The sequence below is a fragment of the Trichoderma ghanense genome, assembly GCF_004382785.1.
Source record: "Trichoderma ghanense strain CCMA-1212 chromosome Unknown scaffold_16, whole genome shotgun sequence".
In the NCBI taxonomy this organism is placed as follows: domain Eukaryota; kingdom Fungi; phylum Ascomycota; class Sordariomycetes; order Hypocreales; family Hypocreaceae; genus Trichoderma; species Trichoderma ghanense.
In genome coordinates, this window is record NW_027395679.1 from 206284 (window position 1) to 233557 (window position 27274).

General features: G+C 56.0%; 9 protein-coding genes across 9 annotated transcripts; 4 read left to right on the forward strand and 5 right to left on the reverse strand.

Moving 5' to 3' along the window:
- Positions 1 to 183: 183 nt before the first annotated feature.
- Positions 184 to 2215, reverse strand: CCMA1212_009336 (Malonate-CoA ligase; the record flags this gene model as incomplete). The annotated part of the gene is made up of 5 exons (XM_073706423.1): positions 184 to 659; positions 745 to 866; positions 935 to 1029; positions 1094 to 1821; positions 1897 to 2215. 5 exons carry the CDS (start codon positions 2213 to 2215, stop codon positions 184 to 186), a joined length of 1740 nt encoding a protein of 579 aa, XP_073555090.1.
- Positions 2216 to 3510: 1295 nt separating this feature from the next.
- Positions 3511 to 7773, reverse strand: CCMA1212_009337 (Short chain dehydrogenase andI; the record flags this gene model as incomplete). The annotated part of the gene is made up of 13 exons (XM_073706424.1): positions 3511 to 3719; positions 3780 to 3856; positions 3937 to 4110; positions 4275 to 4390; positions 4457 to 4742; positions 4812 to 4917; positions 4984 to 5402; positions 5460 to 5860; positions 5915 to 6091; positions 6623 to 6994; positions 7053 to 7337; positions 7398 to 7602; positions 7769 to 7773. The coding sequence occupies 13 exons, from the start codon at positions 7771 to 7773 to the stop codon at positions 3511 to 3513; spliced, it is 2832 nt and encodes a 943-aa protein (XP_073555089.1).
- A 1022-nt stretch (positions 7774 to 8795) lies between these two features.
- CCMA1212_009338 (NADH dehydrogenase-like protein) lies at positions 8796 to 10016 on the reverse strand (the record flags this gene model as incomplete). The annotated part of the gene is made up of 1 exon (XM_073706425.1): positions 8796 to 10016. The coding sequence occupies one exon, from the start codon at positions 10014 to 10016 to the stop codon at positions 8796 to 8798; it is 1221 nt and encodes a 406-aa protein (XP_073555092.1).
- Positions 10017 to 11691: 1675 nt separating this feature from the next.
- CCMA1212_009339 (uncharacterized protein) lies at positions 11692 to 13814 on the forward strand (the record flags this gene model as incomplete). Its single annotated transcript, XM_073706426.1, has 3 exons — positions 11692 to 12744; positions 12811 to 13115; positions 13178 to 13814. 3 exons carry the CDS (start codon positions 11692 to 11694, stop codon positions 13812 to 13814), a joined length of 1995 nt encoding a protein of 664 aa, XP_073555091.1.
- A 491-nt stretch (positions 13815 to 14305) lies between these two features.
- Positions 14306 to 14939, forward strand: CCMA1212_009340 (uncharacterized protein; the record flags this gene model as incomplete). The annotated part of the gene is made up of 2 exons (XM_073706427.1): positions 14306 to 14327; positions 14389 to 14939. The coding sequence occupies 2 exons, from the start codon at positions 14306 to 14308 to the stop codon at positions 14937 to 14939; spliced, it is 573 nt and encodes a 190-aa protein (XP_073554990.1).
- A 334-nt stretch (positions 14940 to 15273) lies between these two features.
- On the reverse strand, positions 15274 to 16095 carry CCMA1212_009341 (uncharacterized protein; the record flags this gene model as incomplete). The annotated part of the gene is made up of 1 exon (XM_073706428.1): positions 15274 to 16095. One exon carries the CDS (start codon positions 16093 to 16095, stop codon positions 15274 to 15276), a length of 822 nt encoding a protein of 273 aa, XP_073554991.1.
- Positions 16096 to 16654: 559 nt separating this feature from the next.
- CCMA1212_009342 (Mitochondrial inner membrane protease subunit 1) lies at positions 16655 to 17231 on the forward strand (the record flags this gene model as incomplete). Its single annotated transcript, XM_073706429.1, has 2 exons — positions 16655 to 16981; positions 17061 to 17231. The coding sequence occupies 2 exons, from the start codon at positions 16655 to 16657 to the stop codon at positions 17229 to 17231; spliced, it is 498 nt and encodes a 165-aa protein (XP_073554992.1).
- Positions 17232 to 18012: 781 nt separating this feature from the next.
- On the reverse strand, positions 18013 to 20230 carry CCMA1212_009343 (Vacuolar protein 8; the record flags this gene model as incomplete). The annotated part of the gene is made up of 7 exons (XM_073706430.1): positions 18013 to 18344; positions 18401 to 19150; positions 19255 to 19500; positions 19581 to 19694; positions 19793 to 19913; positions 20027 to 20112; positions 20200 to 20230. 7 exons carry the CDS (start codon positions 20228 to 20230, stop codon positions 18013 to 18015), a joined length of 1680 nt encoding a protein of 559 aa, XP_073554993.1.
- Positions 20231 to 23993: 3763 nt separating this feature from the next.
- On the forward strand, positions 23994 to 26067 carry CCMA1212_009344 (Nuclear protein SNF4; the record flags this gene model as incomplete). Its single annotated transcript, XM_073706431.1, has 5 exons — positions 23994 to 24001; positions 24095 to 24758; positions 24938 to 25061; positions 25193 to 25342; positions 25412 to 26067. 5 exons carry the CDS (start codon positions 23994 to 23996, stop codon positions 26065 to 26067), a joined length of 1602 nt encoding a protein of 533 aa, XP_073554994.1.
- Positions 26068 to 27274: the final 1207 nt, after the last annotated feature.

Sequence of the window (27274 nt, forward strand, 5' to 3'; positions counted from 1 at the left end):
ATCTGACAGTTGAAATGAGCCATTGCAGACTCTAAACCCCCCCAACACGCCATCAGGAACATAACGTACACCATCTGACAGCCGTCTCCGCTGCAATCTACCATGCCCATTCGAGCTCCATCCATGGCTGGACCATGACCCGACATATCTAAACCCCCCTCTCGATTCGTTCCATCTTCACACTCATGCCTCAGCCTTAAAGTCCGCCCGCTGCAAGCCCTGCCAATCCCACGGCTTCGTGTCCGCCTCGTCCGGCGAAGGCATGCTCCCCCAGTACTCAACCCCCGGCACCTCATTCTCCGCAGACCACGACTCGTCCACGCCAAAGCACGCCTTGATAATCTGCTTCTTGATGGGCTTCTGCGACACCGTCTGCGGCATCTCCTCGCCCGGCTCCAAGACCTTGACCAGCACGGGCAGCATCCACTTGGGCAGCGTTTCGTTCATGTCGGTCCGCAGCCGGGCGAGGTCGATCCTGTGCGCGCGGTTTCGGGCTTGAAGCTCTTCCTGGTCGCGGGTCAGACGGACGACGGCGGCGCAGATTTGCTTTGCTTCGTGGTCGGGGACGCCGAGGACACAGGCTTCGGTCACGTAGGGGAGGGCTGTAAGTGCGACCTCGACTTGGACGCTTGGTATGCGGTAGTGGCGGAACAAGATGTCTAAGGGCGATGATTAGTATAGGAGTCAAGAGGACAGTGCAAGCGAACATGAGAAGGAGAAGACGAAAAGAAGCTGGAGCCGTACAGTCTGAATTGGCGCGGCCTGAGAAGATGTACTCCCCGTCCCTGAGCCGGGCGAAATCCCCCGTCTTGAAATACCCCTCGTCGTCGAAAGCGGCTCTTGTCATTTCCTCGTCGCCGATGTAGCTTTGAGAGCATCATTAGCAGATCCGTCTTTTGTTGATTTGTTTTACTTTGGCGTGAGAAACACTCACTGCGTCAGCATGAAGGGGCTCTTGACGCAAATCTCGCCGTGATCGCCAGCCGTCAGCTTGACCTTGATGCCCGGAAACGCCACCCCGATTGCATCCTATACAGCCCAACATGTCAGCTCTTCCTAACTATCCATAGCACAGTGAGTCTCAAACACATACCGAACGTTCTGTGCCGTCAAGGACCTTGAATGTCGCAAGCCCTCCCACTTCGGTCGACCCATAAACATTGTTAAACACCAACCCGGTCCTGCTCTTCCAAAACTGGAGCACCGAGGGCGACACCATGGCTCCGGCGCAGTGAATGACACCAATGCTCTTGAACGCCTCGATATACTCCGTCTGCTCCTCCTCGCTCTGAGCTTCCAGCCACTCCTTCATCTCCCGCAAGACACCAGGCGTGAATCCCGTACCCGTGATGCGGTTGTCGCGAATCACTTTCCATATATTCTCCACGCCAGCTCTCTCTCGCAGGATGTGAAGTTGCTTGCCCGTAAGCATGGGCTCAATGAGGCTGATGGCACCTCCCAGCCAGTGCGGCGGACGGAAGCATACAGTCTGGCAGTTTGCGGGCGCATCAGGCTGGAAAACGATGCATATCCGAGGCAAGACGGCACCCTTTGGAGGACCCGTCGTGCCAGACGTGAAAATGACCAATCCGGGTCCGCGAGGATCCATGGTAAGCGTCTCGTCAATGGTGACATCAATCTCCTTTACCGGCTCAGCATCGCACGAGATGGGTATTGATGCGATCGCCTTGGAGTCGGGCGAGCCGCTGGTGAGGGCGGCTATCCGCTCGGCTCTCTCGTAGCAGTCTCGTCCGGCGAGGATACATGAAGCCTTGGAGCTGTCGACAAAGTATCGGGCCTCTTCGGGAAGAATACCAGAGCCTAGAAAGTGCCATGAAGTGATTAGCATGATATTCTTCATAACGCCGATGCTCCGGAGAGATACAAGATACGCACCAAAGGGAATAGGCGCTCCTCCCAGGACTCGAACCGCAAAGAACGCAACGATAAACTCATAGCCGCTCCTCGTCAGCACAGCAACATACGGCGCCTCCTCCTTCAGAACGCCTCGCTCGGTAAAGGCAGATTTGGGCAATTGCTGGCGCACGAGGTCGCGCGTGCGCAGGATGTCGGCGATGAGCTCCTCCAGGCTCTTGTCGAAGCCAAAGTGGTCGTGGATAAAGGGCCGCTGGTTGGCGCATCGCTTTGCCGAGCGGAGGAATTGGACGAGGAGGAGGTCGTTGGGGAACCTTTCCCGCGGGGATCCGACTGCCATTGCTGTGGATGACGCTCGGCGAAGTATGTATGTACAGTATCAGATGTGTAGGTACATCAGTCTAGATATGTGTATATATAGGCAAGATGGTGTATGTATGTGCGGCGTGTTGATGCAAGTGAGGGATGGGCGATGGATGATATCGTCAACCAGATGGAAGAGAGAGTGTTCCTGTGGAAATGATAAAAGACGCCGGTCGGTGCCTCACTTATATCATGCTACATCTCTCCTCTGCATCGCGATCGAGAAAAACATCCATCCAACCTCTTTTCATACATTCATATCTCCCTCCTATCGGTCCCCATTCGCCCACACCAACACCAAACACCTAGCAACAAACGTCAACAGCGAAAATTCTCAAAAATTATCCGAAAACGCAAAATCATAACATAAAAAAGAAGCAGGGTCATCGGACAACGGAGAGCGACCGAAGGGGTGTTTGTTTGCTTTTTCGCTTTTCCCTTTCCTTCCCCCCCCCTAAATCCTTGCACCAATGCACATGCAATGCAACAGCCCAGCAGGCATCTCGCGTGTTGAGCTCGTTGCTGCTTGACTCGTCGACAGGGATTCGATGGCTTTGAGGAGCCGCCCGCGCCTCGGGTTTAGCGAATCGTTGTCGATGTGGCCGGCGTGGTTTGTGTGGTTTGTGCAACCGTGGCAGCGATCCATTTTGCACGCCCCGACTTTCGGAATGTCTCAGTCTTTGGGGTGAATCTGTCTTCTCCGCAACCTGGTTTGATCGTCCTCACTCTAGTCTCAAGCTCTAGAAAAACGAGAACCCGGCTCTGATAGCACCGACGGAGTTGATGATGTAAAAATAACAAAACCCACCATCCAACCCAACAGCGTGGCTCCTTGTGGAGGAGCACTGCCCGTTATGCGCCCTTCCAACCACTTACAAATTACACGCTCACTTGTGGTGCCTCGGCTTCCGTCTCGTCCACGGAAATCGCTGCTCGTCCCCGCATCTCGTCCCCATGGAAGCAAAGAAAAGCCAGAGGCAAGACATCCGAAGCCCCTGTTGCGTGTCCGAAGCGTGCGGCCGAGCCCAGCTGAGCGCCTCAAACGTGCCAAAAGGAACCCACATGCCGCATCGCACAGCATCGCTGCAGAGCCGTGCGTCTCCTGGCCATCGGCCGGTAGCACGAGAGATATGATATCAAATCACTTACATATTAGTACATACCAATAAGAGCAGTTGTACGACCGGCGTCTCTGTAACGTCACCCAAGACACATGGCACGTTATTTTGTCTCTCGCCTCTCGCGTCTCGCCTCTCTCCCTCCCATCTTCGTCTAATACGCCCTCGTCAACTCCGGCTCGTAACCCTGCGGAAACGCCAAGCGCCCAGGACCGACCCACGACCGCCATTCCGCCCGGTCAAATGCCGCCTTGACCAGCTGAAGAAGCATCACCTCGCTTCCGTGAGGCCCGAGGATGGAGCCGCTAAACGGCCGGTCCTCGCTTTGGTCGGTGACCCGTGAATAGTAGTGAGTCTGTGCGACTGGTATTGTTCAATCAGCGAGACGCGGACATACAGGGGGGGGCGAACAAAACAGCTCACAGGGAACAACGAGTTGCGGCAGGCCTAAAAGAGGAGCGATTGCTTCGGGTCCGAGGCCCTCGATGATGCTGGGTGGTCTAGGACATTGTTAGCTGCATGCGCTGAATCCTGCAAGTAATATAAACAACAAAAGGTCAGAGGGAGGTCATCAACACACGGTGGCAGGTCATCGCGGTACTGCACTGTAATCGGAGGCCCAAAGGGTATGATTACGATGGTCTCCGAGTCTCCAGTAACCGGCATGATGGTCTCGTTGAACCATTGGCGGAAGACTTCGATTCGCACGCGGTGATGTCCGTAGTCTTTCACGGATTCCCTCTCGCCGATGCCCCTAACAACCCCCGTGCAGCAAGCCCAACGTTAGCATCGTGTTAGTATCTGCAAGCCTAGGAATTCACCGCTGACCGAATCCTTGCATAACTAGGCTCAAGGGTACAGCAGTCATGCCTGTTTGGGTTTCGAGGCTCTGCAGATGATATCTGGGATTGTGCTTACCATCGAAACCGGGACGTTGCCTCGATATACGGCTGCCGACTAAACCTGTCTTTGTAGTGACTCCGGAAATCTGCATACTCGTGATAGAAATCGTAGCAAAATGAGCGAAAGGGCACCTGCATCATCAATCAGCACGTCACAGTCAGCTGCCAAAAGCTATACTTGACCAAAGTCTAACACACCTCCTTCATATATTCTTGAAGACTCTGCTTGGTGTCGTCGGGCGGGTTAGCATCCCACGTCTCCGATAAGCTCAGCCTCTCGGCCTTGATCCCGAGGAACTTCTCCAGCACGCCGACGAACATGTCGTCCAGAGACTGGTCGTCTTCAGAAGCAGGAGCATAATCCAGAAGGTAGATGATGCGCTTGGGAAATGCCACGTCGACGCTCGATTTGTTGGTCGTCACTTGGGCGAGCCTCAGCAAGTCGTGCAAGTTGCGGCTCAACAAGCCAACCGAAGCAAACGTTCTGCAGCCATCAAACAGTACAGATTAGTTTATGCAGGTAACAAAAGGTTCGTTCCCCTCGATAACTTACTCCGAGTCAGTTTGCCATCCCAAGCGTAGCTGAGATGCGGCGCCGGCTGGGGCCCTGAGGGCGTAAACACCATGCAGACGCCCTTGTTCACGAGCTCCCTCAAATGCTAAACACGGACAAATATCAGCTTCATCATACTAAATCCCACTGACAATTCTTCGATGGCACTCACCGTCTGCTGCCACAGCATGTTCCATCCATTCATAGCCGCTCACACTGGCTCCAGCTCCAGCGGCACTTCCACCAGAGCTTTGATACCCGTCGCTTCTCGGATTCCACGGAGCCTCTATGTCCACCCATTCCCTGCCAGAGTCCAGTTGCGACGACTTTGTCTTTCCCACAATGATGGCGCCCATGTCGATGAGTCTCTGTGCAAACTTGGCCGTCGCCAACTCCTCGGTGCCGTACATCTCAGTCCAAGCTCGGCTCGACATGGTCGTCTGGGCGCCGCGGAGCGCTATGGCGTCGGTGATGGAAATGCGGACTCCGGACAGAGGCTTGCGAATGGACGGCGCGGGATGATAGAGTCGCGATGGCACGGCAATGGATTTGTGTGAGCCATCGTCTGAGAGGGACGAGAGTGCTTCATACCTGCACCCTACGTTGGATATCCTTTTCTGCATCCTTGGCTGGGATTTCATGACTTACCCATCGTCAGAGCCGTTGATGCTGGTGGGAATCACTCCAAAGGTAAACGCATCCAACACATCGTCATACAGCCTCCACGCCTGATAAAGATTCGGCCCATGCAAGAAATATGGTCCCGAGGGTAAGTCTTCAAAAGCAGCAGCCTGAGCTTCATCTTCCGCGCCAGTTGACCGCAAAGTGAACACCGATCTGCCGTGGGAATCCAGATCACGGTTGACGACAATGGCTTGCTGGTCCTTTTCGGGCTTCTCTACCAGGATGCTGCCGAATTCCGGCTGGAAGACGTCGTCCACGGTGGAGAATAGATCGAGGATGCCCTCGAGATCGCTTTTGATTTCGCTCGGGGCGAGGAGAGTGACGGGAATAAGCGCATCTGGATTGATGGTCTGCTCAATGGTGCCCTGACGAGGTCAGTCGACAGCCTTTGCGATTGGGGCAGTGGCAGTAAATCTTACAAGCTTCTGCGGATGCAGCAGATACTGGGAGCCCGCTATCACAACGGTAAAGAGGTTCTTCATCTTGATGCCCGGTGTCGACGATGGCAGGTTGGGCCTCAAAAGGCGAGAGTGGGCATAGCTGGGGAGCTGCTTCTGCAGCAAATCCCGCGCCCAGCCCAGATATGTATTCATCCTCTGCCCTCGGTGACGTTACCAGAGATGATCTCACTTCGCGATAATCGAGCTTGTGAGATGAAAACATTCATGTTGAGATGAACAAGAGACACGGGACACACGTTGGCGAGGCCTCTGTCAGGTATGGGTGTCTTACTGTGGGTGCCATGATTGGCTGCTTGCGCTATTATCCCGGCTTTGCGTAGTACCGTCGATAGGCAGATCGAACGACGCGAAATTGGAGATATGGCCTCTGGAAAAGCTCAAGCTGGACCGTTATAAGAATCACTAACATTGGACTTTGTGTTTACTTCCAACGTGTAGTAACGCGTAAGCATCCTCCTGTACACCTCGAGGTTCAGACTCAATCCCTTCCATGGCTATGGGAGCAGGCTCAAGGCGATCAGGGCCTGAGCTGCATTAAATCGCTTGCTAGCATTGAATTCAAGATAACCCATTCTACCAAATCTCCGGACACCTTCAATAAGCAAGCTCTCCCGTATGCTTCACCACCAGCTTCCTCCCCTCCACAATCTCCCTCTCCCTCCTCACCAGCTCCTCCACCGACCAGTTCGCACTCACGTACCTCCCGTTCAGAAACGCCGCCTCCCTCGTCGTCAGCCAAACCGCCATGCCGCCCGCCAGCTCGGGCGTGTCCCTGGAAAACCTCACCAGCCACTCCGTCGTGATGTCCGTCAGGATCGTCCCCGGATGAAGGCTGACGGCCCGGACGTTGGGGTTCTCGGCGGCAATGTACCCCGACAGATGCGTCAGCGCCAGCTTCGACAGGCTGTAGCTGGCCTGGCCGGGAGTCACGGCGAAGCCCACGGCGGACGTCACGTTGATGATGGTGGCCTGCTTGGTGGTGCCCACCAAGTTTAGGAATTCGTAGACCATGAGGAGGGAGCCCTTGAGGTTGACCTCCTGGAAGGGGTTTTAGCTCGTGACGATGCATAGACTTGAATTGGAAGTTTGAACTTACTATGGCGTTCCACACATTGGCCATCGATGCAGACCGCAAGGGCTTGCCCTCGTCCGTGGTGCCCGCGTTGTTCACTAGAACATCTGCAGTACCCAAAACTTCCCGGATCTTCTCAAACAACGCCTCAACAGACGCCTCATCCTTGATATCGCACGCGACAGGCAAGAACTGGGTTGTTGGAAACTCTTTGGACAGTTCTACGGCTGTTTCCTGCAGCTGCTTCGAGCTGCGGGCAACAAGGGCAATTGCTTTCGCTCCCGCCGCCGCAAAGGATCGAACAAAACCCTTCATGAGAGGAAAGCAATTAGTAAGTCGGATGATGCAAAGCCACTGCCATGTGCGTACCTTCTTTCCGATTCCTTTGCTGGCACCGGTGACAATCACGACTTTGCCGCCCTGTGACAGGGCTGCGTGTGATGGATCGATGGCGGGATAGACGTCCCGGTAGAGCTCCTTGGTGAAGGCTTGAGATTTAATCACGTAGTCGTCCGGAAGGCCTGCAAGAGGACCTGTATCAATGGCCATATTTGTGGAATAGGCTGAGATATCTCTTCTCTCACTCTTTGCATGAAAATGATGTTGTTAGTGAATTCCCCATTTCTGGGGTTGGGAGAATCATCACCAGTTTCCTACCTTGACCGCGATTGTCAATCAGAATATATCGCACAAATATAACAATCTCACGTGCCACCTAGTAAGTTGCTGATGAAGACAACTTCATAGGGCTGTAACATCCTCCCGGGAAGACGAGGAGCGCCTCCAATATATAGACGCTCTATGCCAGCACAGCCGAGGCACAACGATAAATAATTCACTCGAGTCTACCTCAACAGCTTGACTGCGTATCATCAGAAAATTCTGGTCGCTTCGTTAGTCACTCAACGATTCAATCTCAATCATCGGAATTGCAAGGCTGCGGTTGGATCCGGGCAATGTGAGCATACCGAGGAACAAAGATATCACCGCAAATGTCCGAAATAGTCCGCATAAAGCCGCAGTAACTGCTCCATTCCATTGAAGCTTCTATTCTAATTGCATTACTTTGCTGTTCTGCCAATGCGAATATCCAAAATAAACCGAGTGATTTTGCTATGTTTAGAATGGTCCTCGGTATTGAACACTAGAAGTCAACAGAGGAGGCAGTCTTTTCGACTGTCTATATTAATTATCCGATATCTCCTGGGAGAAACTTGGCTATGGTGGCAAACGGAGATAAACCCCATGATGTGACGAATATAGATAGAGCTCTGATTAGTCTATTCGAACAATTTTGTGCTATATCATCACTTTAGCCTCTTACATTGGAATATGAAGGAAAGAGTTATGATTGACCTTTGAAAACTGGCTCAACACCACAAGAGGAGGGAGCTGGCGCTGGCACTCACTACCCGCACAGCTTCACAAACTCCCGTCACACACATGGATGGTTGTTACTTGTTTACTACTAGCCTGATGCCAAGTATTGAACAATCATCACAACGGACAAATCAGTTCATCCGAGTACTGTTGACATCTATTCCCTATCTACTCCGCTTTGATATACAATGCAGGCTACAATGAGTTGAATGAGTTCAGTTTCCCATACATACCACCATCTCCTCCTCCTTCTATCATCTCAATGCAGAAAGCACAAAATCGCTGACTGTCTAACCATGCTCTAAGCGGAACCCACGTCACATCGCAGCGTCCGACACTATCAGAGCCTCAAATCCCAACAAGATCCTTTGATTCATCAAGCCCACTTCAAAGAACCGAGGCCGTGTTCAGCGCAGGGTCCGCCGCCGCAAACGCCTCCTCAGCGCTCGCCTTGGGAGGATAGATTACGCAGCTGTTAATCCACCCCTTGATCTCCTTCGCAGGCCCCCCAGACTTGAGAACCTTTCGATCCCATCCGTCGCACACGACGGCGCCCCAGCCGCCCAGGTCCAGACACGTCCCGTAGTACGGCTGCGTGTACGGCTGCCCCTGCATCCCGAGCACATCGGCGGCGGCGTTGTGCCCAGCGGATCGGCCCAGCGGGATCGCATGCTGGCACGACATGAGCGTGTGGTTGCCCTTGTCATCGGTCCTAGCACACGCCGCGTCTCCGGTAGCGAAGACGTCAGGGGTTGACGGAACGCGAAGGTCAGAGTCGACAATCAGTCTCCCCCGCCCGTCCTTGTCCCCTGGAACTTGCTTTGTCAAGGGTGTGGCCTCAACGCCAGCCGTCCAGACGACGGTCATGGCGTCGATTCGCTCCCCGGAGGTCGTCATCACGCCGTCCTTGTCGATGGAGACCACCGCGTTGCCCAGCATCGTCTCAACCTCGAGATCAGCCAGGGCCTGCGCAATGACCGGGCGGGGGTTTTCGCCCAGATCAGGGCCAATGACGTCCGTCTTCTCGACGACGACAACCCTCGCCTTCTCGCCCATCCCTAGTATTGCCCGTAAGCGCCGAGGGAGTTCCGCGGCCAGCTCGAGGCCCGTGAAGCCGCCACCACAGACGACGACGGTGTTCCTCGCCGGGCTCGAGGGCAGTGCCGCCAGACGCTTCAGGTGGGCCTCAAGGTTGGCCGCCTCGGCGATAGTATCAATACTAAAGGCGTGCTGACGCAGACCTGGAATCTCAGGCCTCACAAGTCGGCTGCCCGCGGCCAGCACCAAGCGATCATACGAGAGGTTCGTTCTCTCGCCGGTGGGATCAACCACCTCCACCTGCTTGTCCGTGGTACGAATCACGTCCACGACGCCTCGCACGAAGCCAACTCCCGTGGCGTTCAAAAGTTCGCCCAGCGGGGTTGACATGCCAGCAGCGTTGGCCTCGTAAAGGCGTGGCCTGGTGACCAGCCTGGGCTCAGGAGCAATCATGACGACGTCGATGGCGCTGCCAGGTCGGTCCTTGTTCTGCTCAATGAGACGTCTGGCGGCCAGGGCGCTGTAGAGGCCTGAGAACCCAGAGCCAACGATGACGATCCGTCGAGCCATGGCGAGAGGGTTGTTATCGGTGGTGGCGCTGAGGCTGTTGAAGTAACGAGACGAGATGATGCTTCGTTTGATGCTGTTGAGAGGTGTCAACATTGGTTGCTCGATTGCTCTTGTTGATATAACTTGTGGTGCAGAGAAAGAAGAAACCCATCAACATCCAATCTGGCCCCCTTTTATAGCTGAACTCGTCACAACCAAACCCACTCCACATCGCCCATCAACTGACGCAATCCCATCAAATCCGAGACACGATAACGGCGGACATCACAGCATTGCACGTCGCAGATCTTCTGCCATGTTGAACATCTTCCGAAGTCTCAAAACGAATACCCGGGTGGCCATTTCGCGCCGGGGCACGTCAATGGTTTGATCTCAGCTGGTCCGGCAAGACATTAGTCATGAGTTTCCGAGAGGATGAACAAGGGCGGACACACTTGGACAGATGGACGCGGAAGGGCAGAGAAGGGGTTTGCGCAATTCTGTCGGTACAGTCACGACTGTCCGAATCTCGTGTGGTTCGTTGGAATACGACCTCCACCGCTTACAAGCTCGGGGACAGCCACTAGGGAGCAGTCCGAGGTTGTGTCCAATGGAAATGTTGAGTAGTAGATAAGCATAACATTAGCCAGGGGAATGGGTTCGGCAAGCCGGACATTGCCGCAAATGAGAGTGTCATGAACGGAAGATGAAGGACTTGAGTCAACACTGTAGCAAGTACAAAGTAAGACAAATCAACACCAATGCGGGTATCATTATTGCAAGTCTCACGGAGAAATGTTGAAGTGCAGACACGAGGTCCAGCGAATGGCTTACAGTGAGACTGCGAGGTCTGTGTTTCCTACTCAGCAAAGGGCTCCCTCGCCCATCGGTCATGTCCAAATTCCCGAGTAAACGAGCCCACCCTATATTGTTCGTTTCTGGTCAAAATACCTGGAGGCTCTCTACGCACTAAGCTCTGGCAGAGAGAGGAAAAGAGGCTTTCATGCGAGCTTGAAATCTAGTTTCCTCGAGTTTGTCCAAGTGTCTCGACCTTGGGTACCTTGAGCTGCATAGCCATATATCACACAATTCGTATTACCTTATCATCTGGGGGAACAAGAGCCAGGACGCCAGAAATAGGAAGAAACGGTCATGAACGATTAAAACCAACTCCGCCAATAATTTCTCAGAAGTGCCCCTGTGCTGCCTGCAGATAATACAGGCAAATTACTAGGTAGCCATAAGTATCTATTACGAGGCGAAATAAATAATGCCGCCCAGGTTTCTACATCTCCGGGATGACCGCCGAGAGCCGTGACTGAGCCCGGGTAACCGATCTGTGGCGGATAGCCGCATCGAATACCCGCGGGGTCCAACCCGGTATACAACGCTCTAGGCCCCGGAGCCTTGCAATTTCACCAGCTCACATGCACCCAATCGACCCTCTCCTCGATGACCTTGGGGAGCTCTCTGGCGATCCGATTCAACTCTTGGTTCCCGTGGTACTACTTGGCCTTTCGTGGATCAAGTCTGTTGCCTGCGTTAGAGTCGTGGACGATAGGATATCCCCCACCGAGGTCGCCCTGCACAGAAACCCGCAGCCAAGACAAGCGTATAGTAGACTATAGCTCCCCATTATACGCGGACATCATACATCACATCACCAAGAACATCTCAGCACAAACACTTGATCCCCATGGACCCGGACTCAGGCCTCGGCACCGGCAAGACGGGCTCCCCCAAGCCAGCCGCCGCCGGCACACGAGTGTCGCTGGCCTGCCTGCCCTGTCGAACCCGCCACGTCCGCTGCGACGCAAAGAAGCCGCGCTGCAACCGCTGCTGCGAGGAGGACAAGGAGTGCAGCTACGCAAAGTCGCGGCGAGGCGGCCTGGACCGAGCCGCGCTGGCCGCTCGCAGGAATCAAGCCGCTGCCGTGGCCGCCGCAAAGGACAGCTGCAACGCCCACAGCAGCAACGCCTACAGCAGCAAAAGCAGCGGCAGCGGCAGCGGCAGCCAGCTCTCGCCGGCCAGGAGCAACGACGGGAGCCGGCTGACCTCCGGCCTCGTCCCGGCGCATCGCCCGGAGCAGCCGCAGCCGCCGGCCATCGACCCGAGCCTGTACACGCCCCCGGACGACGCCTGGTCTAGTATCTTGCCGTCGGCGGACCTGCAGTCCGTGGACGTCGCCGGCGACGCCTTCATCGACGCCTACTACACCTGCTTCCACCGCTACCACCCCTGCGCGCCGCCTCGCCGGTTCCTGGAGCGCTACCTGCAGGACCCGATCCGGCAGGACGAGCTGCGGCCGCTGGTCTACGTGATGCGCTTCGTCGGCAGCATCTACCTGAGCAGCCACCAGCCGTCCCTGCGGCCGAGGTGCCACGAGCTGGAGGACCTCGCCGCCTCGGCCGTCGCCCAGGTGTCCCCGACGGCTGTCAACTTCTTCATGGTGCCGTGCCACGCCATCTTGTCGGCCTGCATGTACTGGCGCGGCAACGCAGCGAGGTCACGGCGCCACATGGACACGGCCATCCAGCTCGCGCTCGACTTTGGCATGCACCGGCATGAGTTTGCCGCCGATCATGGTCAAGGGGATCCTGTCTTGGAGGAGTGCTGGCGGCGGACATGGTGGCAGGTGTACATTATCGACGCGTACTACGCTGCCATCAGGCGGAATACCGACTTTGCTACGTTTCACGTTGACGCGACGACGGAGCTCCCGTGTGAGGAGGACGAGTATGAGCGAGGGGTAAGACTTACACCCCTTATGAACTGTCAAATGTCCATCTCACTGTTAACACTGCTCGCTCCATAGGAAATCCCTCCTCCCAGGACACTGGAAGAGTTTGAGTCGCGCGAGTTCAGCCCCGAAGACACAGTCTTCTCATCCTTTGCTTACCTGATAGGCGGCGTCCGCGGCATGGCATCAGCCATGTCCAGGGTTCTCTCCTTGCCGGCCAACGCGTCCGACTCGGGGGGGCCGTCGCCCAAGGTGCTCGAGTCCGTCGACTCCATCACCGAGGGCTGGCTGCTGCTGCTGCCCGAGTCTAAGCGGGACATTTTCTCTGCCGACGGCCAGGTCGATGAGCTGATATTCCAAGCCATGATGGCTCTTCATGCGTACGTCTACCTTCTCACACAAACAGGATCATCCGAAATACTATTGACACCACCACCTATAGAACAACCGTCGGCCTCCACCGGCCCTTCTCCAACTGCGCCTTCGACCCCCTGGAATGCATATCCAGCTGCTCAAGCCCCCCAACCACACTGTCCCACTCCGACTCGGGCGCCGAGTTCCGCCTCATCCACACCGTCAAATGCATCCGCGCCGCCGAGGCCCAGATCGGCCTCCTCGCCCTGCCCGCCCGGCCCTGCAGCCACACGCCGTTTGTCGTCTGCATGCTCACCACCGGCACGCTCTCGCTGCTCGCCGCCTGCCGGTACACGCTGCGCGGCCAGGAGCTCGCCGTCGCGCGCGACCAGATCCGCATGAGCATCGGCTGCCACAAGGCCATGGCCGCCGTCTGGCCGCAGGCGGGGAGCAACCTGCACGAGGTCCAGGCCATTGCGCGCGAGGTCCTGGGGCTGCCGATGGGGAGCGGCAGCAGCAGCAGCAGCAGCAAGCATCAGGTCAAGGCGCCGATTCAGCATGTTCTGCCGAGCCCGGGGCCGCCGCTGGCCATGTCGGGGCCCGACTCGAGCAGCGATTCTCTCAGCCCGTTTCCGCTGGATAACCTGCAGACGTACTGGAACATGAGCTCCATGCAGCCCGACTTGTCATATCAATGGTGGTCAGGCAGTGAGAGCCATGTATGACCATTAATCTGAATGAGATAGGCATTGAAAGGGAATAGATAATATGACCATGGAAAAGAGCTGTGCTCGTCCATGCATGGCTTGACGTAAACGACACAACATTAAATCCACTCGACTCCTTACACAGGCATATAAATCGCCTTATATGTACATGGTATATAGCAGGAAGAGTCATTTGCCAACTACCTATCTAGTAGATCTAGAGGCTCTGGTATATAACAGTCATATATCCCACCACACCTTTATACCATAACAACCTGGGACTTACCATCTCTCCATCGATCAGAGATGCTCGTGATGTTGGTGTTGTGCTCAAAATAGAAACAATCAAGGCCCAGTCAGTTCCCCACTTGCCGATCCCGCTCGATGCCCATTTCCGGGGCTTATCTCTTATCGATTACCCGTCCCTCGAATAAATTTCCATCCACCAGAAAAGTGCCATCGCACTCTCCCATCCCCCAGCAAAACCAACTCACCCCCAGAATCCCACCATGGCCAAATCACAAAACAGAGGTCCGTCCCCCTTCAAACCCTCTTCTTCCTCAACGAACCCAGCTAACAATCTCCCCCCCAGCGCCCTCAAAACGCTCCCGCGCCGCCCGCCGCGCAACCTCCCCCTCCATCAACACCGACAAGTCCCTCAAGGAAGTCTCCCTCCCAACCTCGACATCAACATCCAAATCCTCCGCCGCCGCCCGCCCCTCCGTCCTCGCCGCCCGCCACTCCGCAGGCGTCACCAAGAAGTCCAAGCGCGGCCGCCAGCTCTCCGCGCGGGGCCGCCGCCGGCAGGAAAAGGGCCTCGAGATGGCCGAGGCCTTTGTCGAGCGCACGAGCAAGAAGCTCGAGAAGAGCATCGGCAAGGCCAAAGTCGTGCAGGCCAGGGCCAAGAAGTGGGACGAGATCAACAAGGCTGCGGAGGAGAGCAGGAGTAACGCGTTTGAGGTGCTGAGGCAGGCTCGTGGGGGGGATGATGATGAGGACGGCGAGGAGGGGGAGACGAAGATGGGGGAGTGGGAGACGGATGACGAGATGGATGGGGAGAATGGTGCGGGTGCTGAGCCTGCTGCTGCTGCTGCTGCTGTTGCTGCGCCGGTGGTCGACGAGGACGATGATGTGATTCTGTAATGGGCCATGACTGGGGGTGCCGACGGGATGATGTGAAGGACAATTGGGCTTTGTTTGATACCTTTTTCATTTGATTGGCGTTTTTTTTTTGGCTTATAGAATTAAGGAGGGAGAACGGTATGCGCACGCCGTACCTCACCGGCTACGAAAGAAACGACATGGACACCTTTGTCAAAGTTCATGCTCATGTTATCTTGGTCCTCTATGTGTCATAGCACACTACTATACAACCCGTATATACCCCATCATCAGCACACAATGCTTCTATAATACACACGGCAATAGTACCCAGGAATCTAACCCGTAGACAACGACCACAACCACCGCCGCTGCCTCACCTCTTCACCCCCTCCAAATACAGCCTCATCGTCCCCCCGACCTGCCCCTCCGCCTTCTTGACCTCCCTCGCCCCCACCCGCTCAATCTCCTCCTTCACCTTCTTCAGCACCTCCCGCGCCTCGTCCGCCTCCACCGCCCGGCCCCCCTTCTTCTTCCCAACCAGCAGCTCGACCTTCATCCCCTTCTCCAGGAACCCGCCCATCTGCCGCATCTTGGTCGCCAGGTCGTGCCCGCCAATCGCCCACGTCAGCTCCATCTCCTTCGTCTTGGGCTTGCCCGCCGCGCCCACCTTCTTGCGCTCCTTGAGCGCCTTCTGCCGCTCGTACTCGTCCTTCTTGTTGACAATCTTGCACACGGCGAACCGCGCCGGCGTGCCCTCCTCGTCGTCCGCGGGCACGTACGGCGTCACCATGCGCAGCGACTCGCCCGGCTCCAGCTTCGTCAGCACGTACCGCGTCGACAGCGGGCCCTCGGCGCTGCCGTTGTCAATCACCATGATCTGCGGGTCGGTGATTTCGTGGTCCCACGGCGGCCGGTCGCGACCCGACTTCTCAATGTCGCGCTGCGTCGTGAAGCGGCGGTCGTAGCCTCGGTCTTTGTCGTCCGGGTCTTCGGGGGCCGCCGTCTTGCTGCCGCCCTTGTTGCCGCCTTTGTAGGGCCGTAGGTTGCTGGCGTAGAGCCTCAATTGCCGTGTCGCAGGTCGATACTGGACAGCCGAGCGGGAGGACCACGTTGGCAAGCTCTGTCTGGAGGCTTGACAGCCGAGTCTGGAGAGGAAGGATCTCGTGGCGTCGCAGAGGCACCGAGGAGTCGCCATTGCAGGACGTGTACCGGGTGTTCATGAATGAATGGACTCCAATGCCAGCAGGCAGAAGGCGAAGTACGCGGAGAGCTAAGAGAGAGGGCTCTGTAGCGAGGACTAGCTATTCCAATTGACTGTGACGGTGGGGAGAAGAAGAGTCGACAGGTTCTAGTAAGAGGCTCGAGAATTATAGCGTCAAGTCGCAAGCAATGGATCCCGTTGCCCAGAATTTGGGGACTTGTCCACCAATCACAGCTGCGCACTATAGAGATGCAGCTTACTTGTACAGTACCATGAGATTTCGCAGCAGCCATCCATTTAATTACAGCCTCAACATCTAGACTACTACAACTTGTCACATATACCCACAGCCAACTCCCATCTACAACAAGCTTCAACGCACAACAACTTCTCTCACTCCACCCTCCCCCTATCTCACCATCTCTCCTCATTCCATCTCAATCCCTCATCTTCACTCCCATAACACACAATCTCATCCAATCCAACCTCCCCCCATCTCACACACCCATCCCTCCCATATACACAACCCCAACCCCAACCAACTTCAACAACAATGATATCCCACCTCCTGGGCCACCCCCTCCGCTTCACAATCTCCACCCTAAAAATAACCTGCCTCGCCCACCTCGCCCTCTCCCACGCCCTCCAGGTCTCCCCCGCCCAGGGGCCCTCCATGCTGCCCACCTTCACCGTCGACGGCGACTGGATCGCCGCCGACATGACCTACCGCCTCGGCCGCGGCGTCAAGGTCGGCGACCTCGTCCTCTACAAGATCCCCATCTTCGCCACCCAAAACGGCGTCAAGCGCGTCATCGGCATGCCCGGCGACTACGTCTCCCTCGGGACCCCCGGCGAGCCCGGCGAGGAGCAGATGATTCAGGTCCGGCTCACATCACCGTTCTCCCTATGAATTCCGCGCTTCAGATGTGAATGGAAAGAGGCTAACAAAGGCATGGCAGGTCCCCGAGGGTCATTGCTGGATTGTTGGCGATAACCTCCCCGCTTCGCGAGACTCGAGGCAGTTCGGGCCCCTCCCACTCGCCTTGATCCAGGGCAAAATTATAGGCAAGATCCTGCCCTGGAAAGACCGTCAATGGGCAAAAGACGGTCTCGAAAAAGTAGACCCGTGAGATTGGGGTTGCAGTCATGTATCGCACATGTTCCATACCACATATCCACGCACATGGCATCAAGCACTGCATAGCATCGTTTAAACCCCAGGCACTAAAACATCTAGATAAGACAGGCGGCCTCAAAGGCGGGCAACTGGGTGTCAAGCATGTAACATGTCCTTGTCTAATTACATCTGCTTTTGCTCATACCCTAATCTCTCGAGTCCGCCTTCATCATCGTTTGTCTCTACTTTCATTCCAAAAGGCATGCTGAACGAGACGCAGTCATTGGCTGCGTAATATGATCTGTACAAAAGAAAAGCAAGCAGAAAACAGAAAAAGCAACAGTCGCAAAGGAAACAAAAGCCGGCCTATGCATCTTTCAAACGTGGTGCTTGTCCTACTCGTCCCGTGGAAAAGCACCTCGCTTCGGCTCGCGCAAACAATAAGGGGGTCTCTCCTGGAATAGCATATCGTCCGAAAATCTTCGCTGAGCGGGGAGGTAAAAAAAAAGTATCAGAACGAAAATCAAGAACCAAGGCCATAGAATCGAACAAAAGTCGGCGAGGGTAGATGCCTATTTCCCAACAAACTTGGACGCTCGGATGGGGGAGGCAACGGCCCTCCCGGCTCGATTCGGAACAAAGCTTGAGACGCCTAAAACACCGTCGCCCTCGTCATGCCACGCTACTCAACATCCTCGCAGCCTGGTTTGACGGTTTCGAAGCACAGTTGCAAGTTGAAAACCCAATCTCTCTCGCAGATGGAAGAGGAACGAAAGGGGAGGAGTGACAGGCGCTTAGCCCTCAATGTGCGCCTTGGAAACGCTGCTCTGGCCCAGGAGCTCGAGACATCGCTGAGCCAAGTTGATGACCTCGCCTTCGTCCTCCTCCTCGGCCTCGGGATCGGCAACCTGGCGGTTTGCAATGCGTCGAATGTTTTCGATGATGTCGTCAGCCTTTCCGATCTGGCTGATCAGAGTCTTGTCTTCGGATTCAAACAGCTGCAGAAGCGTCCACACGGCAATGTGCTGGAAGGTGGCGTCTCCAGACTGAAGGAAGCGGCAGAGGTAGCCGTGAATACCGCCGTTGGGCTCGTTCCAGTTCTGGACAAAGATGGAGTAGTCGCCGACTGGCAGTCATTGAGTTAGCGTACACATTCAGGCGATGACCGGAGAAAATTCTCACCTTTGGAGGACAGATTACCCAAGGCGGCAGCGCTGTTGCCCTGCACCTCGATGCTCTCCGAGTGGGTCAGGGGAATCAAGACGTCGCAAACTCCAAGGTTCAACAGATGGGACTTGAGGTCGTCGCTCAGGGCGAGCACGGCAATGGCGGCCGTCATCTCCGACTGGACGGTCACGGGGACATCCAGGACGAGCTGCTTGCACTTTTGCACGGCTCCAGCCTCCAAGACCAAGGCCTTGTTGCGATCCGAACTGGCGGCCAGGTTTCGCAGCGTCGAAATGGCGTGGCACTGGATTTCTTCGTTGTCGGTAGAGCCCAGGAGGTCCACGAGGGGCTTGAGGAAGTTTGCCTCGATGATGGGAGACTCGTTCATTGGGTGGATGGAGATGTTGCGAATGCAGGCGACGGCGGAGAGGATGAGAGGAAGGTATGACGACTGGAGGAGGCGAAGCAGAGGGTGCAGGCCACCGGCCCGGACAATGTCCAGCTGGTATTTCTCGTCGGAGGCCAGGTTGCGGAGGGCCAGGGCGGCCTGGCACTGGACCTTGGGCGAGGACGAGTCCATCAGGTTCACGAGGGACTGGACAAGCTTGGGTTCTGAGGAGGCCAGTTTGCGCCTGTTGTTGGCATCGACGGCAATGTTACTCAGGGCGGTCGTACAATAGTATTGGACGTCGACATCTGGAGAGGACAGGAGCTGGACAAGAACGGGGATGGCACCGGCGTTGACAAGCTGTTGCCGGTTCTCGTCTGTCAAGGTAGCGGATTAGCAAATGCATTTGCGTCCCATCGTTCCTCCGCATGAGGATTCCACACGATAGAACAAAGGGAAAAAAGGAATGGGTCAAACTCACCAGAATGTGTCATGTTGAGAAGGGCACCGGTGGCATTTCTCTGGACTCGCATGTCCTTGGACTTGGCCAGTCTGGTCAAGGGACCCAGAGCCCCTGACCGGGCAATCTTGGCCTTGTTCTCCTCATGCGTAGCCAGGTTGGTGATGCATCCCACGGCGTTGCACTGGACCTCGACGTTGGGCGAGAGCATCTGTCGGATCAGGGGCGTCAGGCCACCGAGCTGGACGATGAGGACCTTGTTCTCGGCTGCAGGTCAGGCGCACGCAGCAGTTAGCAGCTGGTCATTGCCGATGTGGTAGCACAAGCTGGCAGAAGCGGTGGCTTACTGTTGACTGCAAGGTTGCCAAGGGCAGCACTGGCAGCTCGCTGGACCTCAATGTCAGGGCTCTGTAGCAGGAACAGGATTGGTTCCAGAGTGTCTCGGTCGACCTCGCGGACATCTATCACGAGTTTCTGGGTATTAGCAACTGCGACACCGCTCTTGCGTGGCAGGCCCCGATCCCGGCCGCTGGGGACCAGCTGTCCGACAGAGGCGTACCTCGTTCTGTGATTTCGGCAAACGTCAAGCTGGCGCTGCGTTGCAGGTCGATGTTTTCCGAGAAGACAAGCGTGCTGAGAGCTCGGAGCGGTTCGCCAGAGAAGAAGTCGGTCTCGCCGCGCTGCATTCGTAGAGAGACAAGGTCAGCTTGAAGCCATGGGCCAGAGGGAGACGAAGAAGCAGGACAGCGACAGCCAGCGGCATCGCACGTCCTCATCCTCAGGGCAGACGCACGTTTTCGAGATACTGCAGCAGATCGGCCACCGCCTCTCGCTCGCTGTCGGCAAGAGCGGGCTCGTAGAGGCCATCACGGGCTCGCCCTAGAAACAGGAGTCAGAACCAGCGTCAGAAGGGGGCCAAAGAGGCCCGAAAAAAACACACGACGGCGGACGTCAGGGCTCGCTCACCTCCGCAGCATGTCGAGTGGCAGATACCCATGGCGGCGACAGCTGGGCGTGTGGTCGGCTTTGGGGGCGGGCGGAGATGCAGAAGCAGAGGAGAGAGGAAGCTGGACAGAGGCTGGCGGCTCTTTGTTGATGCTTTCTGCTGCGTGCTGCCGTGCTTATTATTTAGGCGGTGGTGATGGAGCTGCGACCGCTAAAGCCCGTCCGGCTAGCGCCCCCTCTAAGGTGCTGAATGGGTACCTGGCCCTTGTACAGCAGCGCTGGCGCAGGCAGTTGGGGGTAGGTACGTCGCTGAGACCGCGGCTGCCGCTGCGTGTCGGTGGTGGCGCCAAGTACCAGCTGGGTCTCGTCGATGGGCCACGGCAACGGGAGCGTGACGAAAGGGCGGGTCGTGGAGCAACGTCGAGGCTCTGGTCCAGTGGCTGCTGGCGCGATCGAGGCCGCTAGAGCGAAGCAGCTGCTGGCTGCTGTGGCCACTGAAGCGCGGAGGGTCAATGGAACTTTGGAACCTTGAGGGCCTGGACGGTGCTGGAGACCCGAGAGAGACTGGACCCCGGTAGAAACGATGTGATAACAAAGACGGATTGGCCTGTTGGATTCAATAATAGATGGAGCGTTTTTCTTTTGGTTCTGTGCTATGCTGTGCTGTGTTGTGTTATGGCTGGAAGTTGACAAGAACCTCGGGACGAATATAGATGGAGCTTGCAGAGAGAAATTGGATACACGTGCAAACAGCAAAAAGCAAGGGCGTGCGTAAGAAGGGGCCGGCAAAGAAAGGGCAAGGCAAGAGGATTCGCGGCGATGCGGTGACGATACCCTTTTTCAAGATCGGATCGCGTCGACCGCAAGAGGAGAAAGAACGGCAAGGGCTGGGCTGGGCTCTGGAAGGGACTGACTGACTGGACAGCAACGGTCGACGTTGAACCTTCAACTTTAGTGCTGGGTCCTGCTGGTCGCAGGGGTGGCCGAAGTCGTCACAAGCACATGGGGCCCTGTCCAGACGGTACTTGCGGCCGCTATGGAGAGCGCACGCTGCCGCTAGGTAGCCCGTCGACGGACCCCCATGCAAGTCGGCCTCTGCTTGAGCGACATTGGGGATAGTGATACGGAGTCTGCTGGCAGCACTAAGGCATTACCTAGTCGTGGTCAAGGGCTCAGATAGGCGGGCTGTCATAAGAAAGAATGAGATGGTATTGCGGCCAGAAATGCTCGGAGAAGGGCCTCGAGTGGTTGGTCCACTGCGGTACGAGTTGCATGTAAGTTGGTAGCAATACGCGCCTGACTGGCTTGAGGAGTGCATATCACGGTCAAGGTTTAAGCCTAGACAAGAGAGATTCACCAGAATCGAGTTGATCGGAGAGGCGAGGTGGTAGCAGGTTCTTCGGCTCTTCGTTTTGGACGGTTTGATCCCTGCCGTCAGGCATCCATCCATGGCTCATGCAGCGCCTCCTCTCTTGCGGATGAAACATGCACCCATTGTTGTATGTACGAGATACGATACGCTACTCCGTACGAGTAAATGGCCAGCAATGCACAACAGCGGCCAGCAGGCCAAGTCCGTCTCGATTCATGCCGCCTCTTGAAGCGTCCGTTGGATCGGTTGCCGTTTTCCATCTGCCATGAACAAGTGTGTTGGGTCCTACGTGTTCACGCCAGCCGGTGCCGTGAGGCTACGAGTGCATGGGGCTTGCATTATTGATGCCAGCGGCCGTCTCATTCGCAGCGCTCGGGGCCGGCAAGAGCCTGGAAGCGGCCGTCTATGCTGGTTCAGGCAGCATCTCGAGCGTGTGTGCGTGCGTGTGTGCTTGCTTGCGTGCGTGCTCGTGCTCGTGAGGGCTGGAGTGCGCGAGGGCGAGGGTGAGTGCGTGAGGGGGATCGGATCCGCAACCCACGTATGTAATGCAGCGGAACCAGTGCTGCGAGACCAGCTGTCAAGGAGCCCATTGGCTGCCCGACTCTGCTGTTTTCTCGTTATACCGGCGGCTACGACGATTAAAATAAATACCAAACGACGAGAAAGTCGAGCAGCTGCGACCAGTCGCAATCGCTTCGAAAATTTTGCAGCGGCCCCGGCTAAGGCGTCAAGGCATGTTCGAGTTCGTGGGCCAAAAGGCGGAGATGTGCAGAATGCAGCTTGGCGCTCGAATGTTCGCTGCATCTTGTGACCACCAACGGCTCGAGTAATGCTCGTTGATGTCGCCAATGATTCCGCGGGATAAATACGGAGCATTAGACTTTGGGTTGTCAGTCAGCCGGTCAATCAATCAATCAATTCGAAGCGTTTGACGTTGGAACAGAGAAAGGCGGATGGAGGATGTGCAACGCATGTGATAGAACGCCGTTTCCATCCTTGGTTCACCCTGATCGGCTACCCTGGAGGCGCGGAGAAATGGGCGGTGGGCGAAGACGGTACAACCTCAGACGCCCGAGTCGCTCTCACACACAACCTCACCTCAAGCGAGCAATGGATGCATTAGAGAACCCACACCGACGTAATCCGACATGGATGCGACATGCACTTGATTAGCCAAAGCCCACCGTGGGAATTGGACGTCCAGAAAAAGCATCCATCCATCCCACCCATTGATAATGTACTCCTATGTAGTGGCCACTGATAATGCGACATGTGCCTCATGGATGTTCCTTGTACGTACGATGTTGCACCACCACGTTCTCTCTATCTTATCGTTCCCACGGGGTAATGCGCAGTCTGAGTGTGTCCATCATTTGACGAGGACTGGAGCTGCTTTGCATCTCGACTGTCAGTCAGCACATACATACGTCCATGCAGCTGCACCAAACCGGTGTCACCCTCATCTTGCTCCCTTCTCCATATGCACGAAGTGATACCGAAACGAAATACCCTGCAGAAGGATGCCTTTTGAAAGGGAAAAAGGGCTTTGGGGGTCTTTTAATATGATCCGGCACGGTGACGTCAGATAACATGGCGGCTAAGGTGACGCTGACTCCCAGGCTGCAAGACAAAGAGTGCAAACATGAACTAGATGAGTATGTACATGGCATGACTTGCTTGCCTGGAGGCTGTCGGATATCAAATGCCATTAGCAGTTGTATCAATGCGCAGAAGTGATAGATAACACGAACTATAATCAAGAGGGTGGTCCGTTTCCGGGAGAGTTTGCCACAGGTGTGGTGCTCGAGCCTCTTGGATGTCTTCTTTGAGGCTGTCATCGATTGATGGTTCAAATTTACGGATAGCCGTTGTAATTAGCAACTTCGGGTGGAAAGGATCACCCCACGAGAGCAGGTGTGTGCATGTGCAGCAGGTATCAATACACACAAATGGTCGGTTCTTCTTGTCGATATCTCATGGACTGGCATGGACAGAATGCCACAGCCAAGACACGGCCTTCATCAGCATGTCTGTGGCCCAAACGTGCGCCAGACACACAGTAGCGCAGCAGATCGCCGCCACAAGCTGCTCTTTGGCAGCATCCATGGATCAGGCAATCAATCAATCAATCAATTAATCAATCCATCCATCCATCCATCAATCAATGTCGCATCCGCCCCCCGTCCGCTGAGGGTGAGGTGCAAAATAGACGCAGCCGCCCGTATCTGTCCACCTAAGGACCAGGCGTCTAAAAAAGGCCGTGATAATGCCCTCAATGCGCAGCCATTTAATTTCAGACAAGCCCGTCGCGATCGGCCGCAGCACTGCCTGTTTCGTCGCATCGCTTTTTTTTTCCCGCTGCGTTCTTTTGCGGTCGCAAAAACACCAAAAGCCTCGCGATATCGAGTCCTGCTCGACTTCGTATCACCCTCAACTGCATACAATGCGCCTGTAACCTCGGATGCAGTCGACAGCCCGCTGACATCACCGCGCCTGCGAGATGGACGCCGGAACGGACCAAGGCGCTGCTGGAAAGGCTGCTAGCGCTCAGCTACAGGGCGGCGCCCCCGCATTGACCGCTGAGGCGCCTGGAAGCGGCAGAGCCAGCGAGGTGGACAGCTGGACCTACAGCGATAGCGATAGCGGACGGGCAGCCGGACGTGGACTAGGCATCAACAGCCCCAGCAGCGCATCCAGATCGAGGGCGAGCGTCGACAACTCGAACGACAGCGGCAGCCTCAACACCGACGCCGACCTCGCCAGCGCCACGACACATACACATACACAGACCTGTAGACCTACACATCCACGCATCGCCATCAGCAGCAACCACAACAGCATCGTCACGCCCGACCCGGCGACCGCAATTGCACCGCCGTCACCGCCCACCGAGCCCGGCCCGGAGCCCAGGTCTGCTGCTGCGTCTGACCTCGGCCCTGCATCGCCCGCATCTTCGCCCGCATCGCCATCGCCGTCGCCGCGAGCCTCGCCCGACGTCCTGTCCGAGTCCGAGGCCACCCCCGGCTCTGCAGTGTCCGAGCCCTTCACGACGCCAGCGCCCGGCCTCAAGCCGCGTCCGCCGCCGATTGCGCCGCTGCCTCCCTTCGTGGCCCCCGCGTCGTATCTCTTCCACTTTGGCGTCATGGCCGATGCGCCGCCAGACCCCCAGCCGCTGAGTCCTCTGGACAAGGACCAGCGACAAGGCCTGGTGCGTTTTGATCCTGCTGCTGACCGCCCTCAATCTTTCCCTCTCTCCATTTCTTCTGGCCTACGTCTATGCCTCTGTGCCTCTGTTACCAAGCCCTCTGCTCCTCTCTCCTTCGCTCCCTCGAACCTCTCCCTTCTACCCAGTTCAACACGTGCTGACCTGTCCTCGCCTCTGCGCAGAAAGCGATTCGCGAATTCCTCCGCAAGCGCACCAGCTACGATGTGCTGCCGCTGTCCTTCCGCCTCATCGTGCTCGATACCGATCTACTCATTAAGAAGAGTCTCAACATCCTCATTCAAAACTGTAAGCGGGCACCGATACCCAGACGGTTGAAGGGCATCTGTTGCCCCGCGCTCCCCGCGATTGGGAGACGCGGATCCAGAACCCTGCTTGTTGGGAGTGTGTCACGATGCTGACGAGCCACTCTACCGTAGCCATTGTGTCTGCCCCCCTGTGGGATTCGCACATCTCGCGCTTTGCGGGCATCCTAACGGCCACCGACTACATCAATGTGATTCAGTATCACTGCCAGTTCCCCGACGAGATGAGCAAGCTGGATCAGTTCCGTCTGGCTAGTCTGCCAGGTAACCCTTCCCCTCCCCTCTGGACCCCCCTGCCTCTTGTGTAACCATCCCAGGCTAACTGCGGCATAGACATTGAAAAGGCAATTGGGGCAACGCCCATCGAAAGCGTCTCCGTCCACCCTTCGAGACCCCTGTACGAAGCGCTTCGACGCATGCTCAAGACCCGCGCGCGAAGAATCCCCTTGGTCGATGTCGACGAAGAGACTGGCAGAGAAACGGTCATCTCGGTCATCACTCAGTATCGAATTCTCAAGTTCATTGCCGTCAACAACGAACACAACACAATCCTACTCAAGAAGACTGTTCGCGACCTGCAGCTGGGGACCTACACAGACTTGGCCGTTGCACGCATGGGCACCACCGTTCTCGAGGTTATCAATCTCATGGTGAGCCGCAACATCAGCTGCGTGCCCATTGTCGACTCGGAGAACAGAGTTCTCAACGCCTTTGAAGCCGTCGACATCATCCCGTGCATCAAGGGGGGGGCCTATGACGAGCTCAACGGCAGCGTTGGTGAGGCGCTGTGCAAGCGCCCTGAAGACAACCCCGGCATCTTCACGTGCAGCGAAGACGACAGGCTCGACTCCATCTTTGACACAATCCGCAAGAGCCGCGTCCACAGGCTGGTTGTCGTCGATGACGAGAACAGGCTCAAGGGGGTGATTTCGCTGTCCGACATCCTCAAGTACGTGCTGCTCCACGGAGAAGAGGATGATGCCGCGTAAAGTGAGGGGCGGCGACTAGCGATGCAGCATGACACGATATGAATAAAAACGACGGGCGGCTGTACACGCAGGAACGGTTACGGGGCTTAGGGATGCATCTGGTGCGGCGTACTCATATAATTTTGGGATGGCAACGACGAGCTGCTAGGATTCTGGTATATACTTACTCTAGTGCCATTTTTTTTCTTTTCTCATTCTTAATCAACTGATAGAGCTTGCATATGGTGGGTATTTTGGTCCCTCTGGGTTTTGTCTTGGTCGCTTTGGTTATGCCTCTACTGTTGTTGCTCGAGTACTGGGGGGCATATCAGGCTGTCAACACAAGCAGCCTTGATCTATTTTGGGCTCGGGCATTCTTCTTCCCAGGGTAGAAATAGGGTCAAGGCGGTACTATTGTTAAATCTTAACCCTGTTGAGATGTCTTGCGCCCCAGAGCTTGTCACCTATATGGACTCAGCTTCCTGTCGGTCTGCTGCCGTTATGACAACCAAATTGCAACCCAATGCGGGCACAGGCTACTGATAACGGTGCAAAAGACAGCAAGAAGAAGGTTCGAAGACGGGTTTTGCGGTGGTCGATAGCAATCCATGGAAATGCGTCTGGTGACAGCAATCTGATCATCTCTCGGGGTAAACGCAATACGGCATCGAGCCGCCTCAAAGTCTCAACGCCAGCCTTGAAACGATGCTTTGTCTTCCGGGCCACAACCTACCCCAGCAACACAAGCTTGCGAGAGATGCCTCTAAACCACATTGCCTCAACGCCACCGTTTTGACTTCACGTGTGCTTCGACTTGCCTCGAACTATATGACAGGAACAGGACAAGCACGGAATCAAACGCTGGGGAGATGGCACTTGCACCAGCAGGTCTGGGCCTACTTATACCGGCTCTTCCTCCCCCTTTCTCGCCCTCTCTCCTCCTTTTCTCATCACCTATATGTACAAGGCAGCTGAGCCGTCCTCTTCTGGAAGTCGCAGACTCGACGCAAGTTTTCAAGCACGACGGAGACTGCATCAGGTACAGAGAGCCATCACAGAAGCGAGTCAAGGTACGTTCCTTTCACCTGCTTCATCCATCTCAAGACTCACGTTTCATGTGCCATTTTTGCCAACATTTACAGAAGCATCCTCAGCCCCCATCTTCATCTTCTTTTCCCTCCTCCCTCCTCCCAGCAGCACCAGCTAACGATTCGACCCGCTACCAAGG